The sequence below is a fragment of the Lactuca saligna genome, chromosome 8 (genome assembly GCF_052625555.1).
Source record: "Lactuca saligna cultivar CGN05327 chromosome 8, ASM5262555v1, whole genome shotgun sequence".
NCBI lineage: Eukaryota > Viridiplantae > Streptophyta > Magnoliopsida > Asterales > Asteraceae > Lactuca > Lactuca saligna.
This window is the reverse complement of record NC_136424.1, coordinates 194,116,773-194,124,733: the sequence shown is the minus strand read 5'-3', so window position 1 is coordinate 194,124,733 and position 7,961 is coordinate 194,116,773. Positions and strand designations below refer to the sequence as shown.

General features: G+C 38.9%; 1 protein-coding gene across 1 annotated transcript; it reads left to right on the top strand.

Annotated features, from left to right (window-relative positions):
• The first annotated feature begins 2,793 nt into the window (after positions 1 to 2,793).
• LOC145010403 (uncharacterized) lies at positions 2,794 to 3,981 on the top strand. Its single transcript, XM_078968949.1, has 3 exons — positions 2,794 to 3,098; positions 3,184 to 3,699; positions 3,807 to 3,981. Exons 1-3 carry the CDS (start codon positions 2,794 to 2,796, stop codon positions 3,979 to 3,981), a joined length of 996 nt encoding a protein of 331 aa, XP_078825075.1.
• Positions 3,982 to 7,961: the final 3,980 nt, after the last annotated feature.

The following is a 7,961-nucleotide window of genomic DNA, read 5'->3' as shown; positions in this document are numbered from 1 at the left end:
AAACACCAAGTTGTTTCAAAATCACAATAAAAGACCAAAGCTCGTGCCTTTGTCCCTAAACCTAACTCGGAGCCTAAAAACTCCACCACTCACTAATTTTGTAGGCACTTTGTATTTTGGAGCAAGAAACAATATGGTATATTGATAGTGCTTTCTCCAGGCACATAACGGGGCAGAAAGAATTTCTGCGAGATCTCAAGCTTTCTCTTAGTGTTGGTTACGTGACGTATCGAAACAACTACAATTCTCAAATTCATGGTTATTGAATTCTCGCCAATGGAAACTTCTCTATCTCAAATATAGCATATGTAGCTGATTTGAAACATAATTTGATAAGTGTTGCTCAACTCACTGATTCAAAACGACGTGTTAAATTCTACAAGAAGCAAAACTATGTAATGACTGAAGACCGAAAAAAGTGTTTAATCAAGTCAAATTGCAACAAGAACATGTACCCTCTCGACATCAACAGGATTATTAGCAAGCCACAAATCTTTCTTCTCTACAAAGCCGTTCCTGATGTCAATTGGTTATGGAACCGAAGGCTTGCTCATCTGAACTTACGGTATATAATTGATCTCGTATCTGGTGAAATGGTGAGAGGCTTACCTCTTCTCAAATTTGAAAATGATCATTAATGTGTTGCCTATGAGTGTGGAAAACAATCGAAGAAGGGTCATCTTGTTGTCGTCAAAAAATCAATCTCGGAACCATTGGATCTTATACACATTGATCTTTTTGGACCATCCACTGTAGAAAGTCTTCATCATAAGAAATACATTCTTGTGATTGTTGATGATTTTACAAGGTTCACTTGGGTCTTCTTCCAACGGCTGAAATCCAAAACAACCTCTGAGCTCATAAATTTTGTCAAAGGAATAGAAGTTTTTATTAAACTCCCAGTCAGGAGAATCCAAGGTGACAATGGCTTGGAATTCACTATTCCACCATTGAGAAATTCCTCAGTGATAAAGGAATTGACCACAAATTCTCAACTCCCTACACTCCACAACAGAATCGTGTAGTTGTAAGACGCAATAGAACTCTTGTTGAAGCTGCTCGATCAATGCTACATTTCGCAAATCTACCACTCTATCTTTGGGCTGAATCCGTATCAACTGCATGCTGAAACATCCGGATTCCCAGGTACATTATTCTAATATTTTTATTTTGGAATTTGTTAAGGAACTCGGCGAGTTGATGCTTAGACTCGCCAAGTAAGGTCGCGGATTATCATCCAGCTTTGCGACTGGACTCGGCGAGTCCACGCAGTTTAATGAAACCCTAATCCCCCGGGCTTGGAGCCTATTTAAGGGCACTCATAGTCCCCCATTGCGGCTACCAGTCCCTTGAGAGAACCCTAAGTGAGCTAAATCATTTGGGAGGAAGGAGAAGCTATATTTGATCTTTCTATCTTTGGTTTAGCAAGAAGAAGGTGATCAACAGTAACAGGAGACTGAAGTAGGTGTGATTCTACTGGTTTCAGAGTCTAGAGACTTCAACTTGAGGTATTTATTCGGACCTTCTTCAGTTTTGGTATTGATTCTTAGAGTTAGGGTTTTCTAACCTCTTTTGAGGATGGTTATGTGGAGCAATTGGTCCCTTCTCGAGTTTATGCTTTGGAACTTGACTCAAAGAGGTCCAAAGACCTTAACCCTTGGAGCTTTATCAGTTATCTTGGGAGTCATGAGCTTAGAATGTCATTTTTGGGGCTAAATCACCAAATGAGACCATCTAGATGATATATGAGTGGCAAGGTCTGGACTATACGTGATTATTATGCTTGGGAAGGCCAGATCTAAGGATTAGAGGAACAGATCTGACCTCAGAAGGTTAATGGAGTTTGTGCATGGCATGTACTCCCCGAGTTGTTCAGGAGACTCAACGAGTTGAGTCGAGGTGGCCCTGCGATTCATAGTTGGGGACTCGTCGAGTAAAGGGAGGGACTCGACGCGTTAAACATGACTAAAGGGTTAGTGGACACATGTGGACTCGCCGAGTTTCCCAACTGCACTCGGCGAGTCGGGTCAAAGTTTGACCGTTGACTTTGGTTGACTTTTAGGGTTTGGTCAACAATTAGGGCCTTTGAGCCAAAGGAGGGGTAAAATGGTCTTTTACCCTTCCGTGGGTGCCTAGAGAGGGTTGAGTCTAGTTCTGAGAGTTATATTTATGAGAGTATTACTTTATGTGTTTAGGCGGAGGGTAGATCGTATTTCTACCGAGTTAGTGATTTACTGGGATATCTGAGGTGAGTCTTATCACTATACTTTACCTTAAGTGGTAATTAGAGTTATGTGACAGAGTTATTGTATGCTATTATGTGACGTGTTGTACTGCATTATTTAATGTGGTTTATATCATGTGTATATTAGAGTATATCAGAGTTAGAACCGAAAGGTTCACACAGGTAGGACTAGAGGGTCCACAGAGTTAGGGCCCACAGGCCCATAGAGTTATACCCTCGAGTGGCTAGTATGTATTATGTATGGTATTTTGGGGAACTCACTAAGCTTTATGGTTACAGTGTTATGTGTTATGTGTTTCAGGTAGCAGTGATGATCGCGGGAAGGTGACGACATGATTCGTACACACGCATGGGTTTTTTTTATGTATTTTGATCTTGGGAAATATTTTCGAAACAAAGTATGATACAATGGGGTTTTATCAATAAATGTGTTGGAAAAGTTTGTTTAAAATGTGAAAAATATGTTTTAAATTTTACGGTGTTACACATGCTTTACTCAAAATCAGAGTAATATCAATCGACGCCTCAACTTGACTCCATATGAAGCTATGAATTGTCAGAAGCCAACGATCTTGTTTCTTCATGTTTTTGGATGCATATGCTTCATCAAGAACAATCGTGATCGGCTTACCAAGTTCCAACCTAAAGTTGATGAAGCCATCCTCCTTGGGTACTCCTCTAAATCAAAGGCTTACAGAGTTCTTAATCAAAGAACTCGTGTTCTGGAAGAAAGCTTTGATGTTACATTCGATGACATCTTTGTTCAGAATTCTGGCCCTACTCATGTTACACCTCACATTATGGAGTCCGATGCTACACCACCAAATTTGATACTCTCTTTGGACCCTCCGAAGTTGCCCTTGATTCGGAATCTCAACTAGGCAACCCTCTCCTTCAGAAGCTCCTGTTTCTGAAAATGTTTGTGATATGATCCCTAGTCTCTCTCCATTTGATTATGAACCATTTCAACCTTCTCAGGTTGAGGGGGAGAATGATCAACACTCACTTGAGTCAAATATAGAGGGATTCATAAATGTAGCTGTTGATTTTGATGACTACAATCCTATCAACATTGATGAAACTGAAAATTTCTTTGAGTTCCCTTCAAATGATGATGTCAACCACTTCGGATCCGAAGTTCAGGGGGAGCATCTTCCGCATGTTGTAACCATTCAGGGGGGGGGGGGGAAACTCAATCTGACTGTTGATATTGGATCGTCTGCTCCTCAAGAACTTCCAAGGTTACATGCATGGACCAAGGATCATCCTCCCAACCAAGTCATTGGAAACCCTAATGCTGGTGTTCAAAATCGATCTGCTGCAAGTGTTCAAAACGAATGTCATTTCTCAGCATTCATGTATATGGTTGAGCCAAAATCCATCAAGGAAACATTAGAACATGTTGAATGGATTACAGCATGTAGGAAGAATTCGAAGAATTCGACAGGAATGAAGTATGGACTCTCGTGCCTCCTCCCTCAGATCACCCTATTGTTGGTACTAGATGGGTGTTTCACAACAAGTTAGATGATGCAGGAATTATTATCTGAAATAAAGCAAGATTGGTGGCTAAAGGATTCACTCAGATCGAAGGCCTCAACTACAATGAAACCTTTGCTCCGGTTGCATGTCTTGAAGCCGTCAAAATCTTTATTGCTTATACTGCTCACAAAGGCTTCAAATTTTACCAAATGGACGTTAAGAGTGCTTTTCTTAATGGTGAAGTTGACACATAAGTATATCTTCAATAGCCCCCCGGTTTTGTCAGGTTTCCAAATGGCTTGTCGGTCACCTTAACTCCCCCAATACCCCCCGTTATCCTCTAAATTCACAAGCAACAACAAAAGTGCAGCACCCATGTAATCGAGCGCCTGCACGCAGTTGATCAAAAGGGAAATTAGAAATATGGGGATGAATTGTTTCTTTGGATTTGGTTTGGCTTTATAGTCGGCCCTTAGTTCTTCTCCAGATCGAGCGTTGCACATGGTGTATGTCTGTGTTTTTGTTTTTCTTTTGATCATTCCAAAATCACATCGATTGACGCCGCCATTGGTTTCTTCTTCGATGCCCCTTTCTTCACTGACCTTGATAAACTTGGCTAGGGCTATTAATCGGATGTGTAATAACACACAAACTGTCAGAAACAATTCTTTATGTTTTATTTTTTTTACTGTGTATTTCTATGTCTTTGTGTGTTTTCCTTGTTAAGATCAGACATGGGAGGAGATACATGGGAGATATAGAGATAAAGGGAGAAGACACATCCCCCTATAGCTGGAGAAGACACACGCCTGTCGCCAATTGCACATAACTCACCCATGGAAACAAAATTACTCTTGTTGTGAGATACCACCTCCTTCTTTATCTAAAACTACTCTTGATGATTACCGGGTCTGCATACCGATTTATCCAATTCTTCATCTAAAATCAATTTTAATAGAGCACCTCTATGAGTTCATCCAGTTCGAGTTCGTCCAATTCTTGATATGATTTCTTCAATTTTAAATATATAAGTTGTTGACCTTCAATCTTCAATTTTGAATATACTAGTTATTGAGCTTCAATTTCTTTAACACACATATAGATATAGATAGGGGCCACAAAACACACACTGAAGATGTATAAAATGTAAGTCGATTCAACTTAAGGGGAGGGGGCTACGATTTTAAAAGGGTTTCAACTGGTTGCATTTGATTGTGAATGTAGAGAGAAAGAAAGATCTTTTCCTAAAAGATGATGAAGGTTTACAGAGGAAGGATATGTGGGTCTAGTACTCTAGTGTAATGAAGCCACGTAGCATTCAGGTGGCCATGGTAACCGGCTATTATGAGGCAAACAGGTTAAAAGTTTTAAATGAAAAGGCTAGTGCAAAATACGAGGCTTTAATTGACATAAAAAATCACCAAGGGTAAAACCGACAAAAAGTTAAAAATTTGAGCGTTTTTATGTCATTTTCCCTCTGAACTACTGTTACGAACTCCAGAAAGATGTCTATGGTGTAAAGAAAGCTCCTCGCACATCGTACAAGACCGTCACTGACTTTCTCAAGCGCTCTGGTTTCCAAAGAGGAATTTTAGATCCTACCTTGTTAAGAAGATCGAATGGAAAGCATCTCATGCTGGTTCAAATTTACGTTGACAATATCATTTTTTGATCTACGAGTTCATCTATGGTTGCTGACTTTGCTAAACTAATGATCAATCGATTTCAAATGAGCATGAATCGGGAGTTAACCTTTTTTCTTGGTCTCCAAGTCAAACAGACTAACAGAGGAGTTTTCATTTACCGAGATAAGTACATTTTGAAACTCCTAAAAAAAATACTCAATGGACACCTGTGCCTCAACAAAGGTACCAATGGGCTTCAGACACAAGATCTTTGCCTACCCTTAAGTGCATCAGTTGATGAAAAGAAGTAAAAAGGAATGATTGGATCCCTGCTCTATCTCATAGCATGTCGTTTGGATATCATGTTGTCGATATGTTTGTGTTCCACATTTCAACTCAACCCAAAGATGTCTGATCTCCTGGCTGTGAAACAAATTTTCTGATACCTCAAATGTACAATCTAACGCTCGTAGATCCGAGCTAGTCATTTTAGAGGTAATAGGAGTCAAAAATGACTTTTTGAAAAAATATTATTTAGAATAAATAATCTTAATCAGGTTGTAGAATATGTCACAAGTTTTTCGTACATATAAAGAGCGTTGAAATCCGAGTTATAACAAAGAAGTTATGACCCATCGAAGTTTCACGACGGAACCGGCACGACACCGGGAAATGTAAATAGTGATTTTACGATGGAGGACTTGTTAGCCTGAGTGATCTAAACAAAAGTCGTAGAATATGATAAACAGAGAAAATCCATAAAAAGAACGCCCAAATCTGACTTCGTATGAAGAAGTTATGATTTTTCTAAGATTCGGCTTAGTAGTGCACGGCCCGAAACTCGAATTTTAGTTCGAGCTGTTTTTGGCTTACGTGACTTAAATGAGAGTTGAAGATCTCATTCATAGGAAGTTAATAGTAAAAAGACAGATGAAAACAGAGTCCGTATGAAGGAGTTACGAATTCTTCGCGGTCATTTAACAGTCTAAACGCCTCGTACTGTTAAATTTAAAATCGGTCAAGAATTAGCCGACGGAGTAAAAATGAAAGTTGTAGATATTATTATTACCTACGTGTGGATATAAATAACGTCAAAAACGGAGGTCGTATGTGAATGTTACGGATATTAGAAGTCCGAAGTGTGCTGTGCGAAAATGGGTGATGTGGCACAATCTTGGCGATTGCTTTCTCCCCAAGTCTTGCCACTAGATGGTGACATGTGGAACCAAGTTCATCCATTTTCACCCTATAAATAGAACCTCTCCCACCCTTATTTTCTTTACACCTTTCTCATTCTTTCTTCTCTTTACTCTCTCTCTAGAACCTCTATCTAGCCCCGAAACCCCCCGAAAAGCATAGGGAACCTCCATAGCACAAGGCAGAAGCCCCTGAGTTCTCGACGGCTCTGAAAAGAAGAGCTTTTCCGCACGGGAATGCTGCTCCAAGCAAATCCTGATTTTCTATAAAACCCGTTGTAACTAAGCTGCGCCTACGATATTTTTAATATAACTTTTATTTAATTATATTAACGTTATTCAGAACATATAATAAGTAATTGGGCTATTATTATGGGTTATATAAGTATTATTTAACGGTTATATAATAGTAATAATAGCTAGACTATTAATTAGTCTTGGTGAATAATAGACTAAACTCTAGTGGTAATAATACTAGGTTTCGTCAAAGGAAATTTTTTTTTTCAAGAAGTGAAGCGCTGTCTGATTTCAGAATCATCACCTTTTCATCATAGTGCATAGTTAATTTCATCTTACACATAGATATGAAGTATTTTATATAAGTTACGTGCTATGTGTGCATATTATCTGAGTACCTGTTGTCTATGCTAAATGAACGATTTTATACATGTTTTAAATGATTTAAACTGTATATGTATTTTATATCAACGATAATATTAGGGTAAACATGGGTAGATATAATAGATGGAATATAAGCTGAATGGTGAGTTGAGAGGTGTTATAGACCACGAGGTGAGGGTGAGAGGTCGACGATGTGAGAAGCCTTTTTCCCAAATGATGGCCCCGTCATTCAGCAGAGTATGGATGACAACCACAGACTATTCTAGATAGTCCAGTGGAACACCAGCAGGCTCGCCACCTTTAGGTGTTGTGAACGATGTGTTCACCCGGTGTACTCTAAACCTTGGTGACAATGCAAACTTGATGCTTAAACCCTGGTGACTATGCAAACTTAGTGCCCGTTGTGTAAACTGTGGTAACAATGGACTTTGTGTTGATTCCTTAGGATGATCCTTAGGAATGAATGAAGGAGGAATACTTGATTCTTAGGGTAGATCCTTAAGATTAAAAAAGATAATGGGGATGGGCAATTGGGTTGATTGTTTGATTGTTTAAACAAAATAATTATATTATTGTGGCTTGAAAAACCCTATGTACTCACAAGGTTTCGCAACCTAACCCACTCAGTTTATTTATATCACAGGTGTTAATATGAAGTCACATTACACTGAGAGATTAAAGAGATGTAGATCACTAGTGTAAATAAATGTAAGTTCTATTTATCCTTATGTTTCTATATTGACGATGACATCCCAAACGTTTTAAAATGAATAAAATACGTTTCTTCAAAAA

What these genes read in the sequence shown, in the direction of transcription:
- LOC145010403 (XM_078968949.1), top strand. Translation starts at nt 2,794, where the DNA reads ATGAATTGTCAGAAGCCAACGATCTTGTTTCTTCATGTTTTTGGATGC. An exon ending in CTCTCTTTGGACCCTCCGAA is followed by an intron (nt 3,099 to 3,183) that starts GTTGCCCTTGAT and finishes TATGATCCCTAG; the next exon opens with TCTCTCTCCATTTGATTATG. An exon ending in AAGAATTCGACAGGAATGAA is followed by an intron (nt 3,700 to 3,806) that starts GTATGGACTCTC and finishes AAATAAAGCAAG; the next exon opens with ATTGGTGGCTAAAGGATTCA.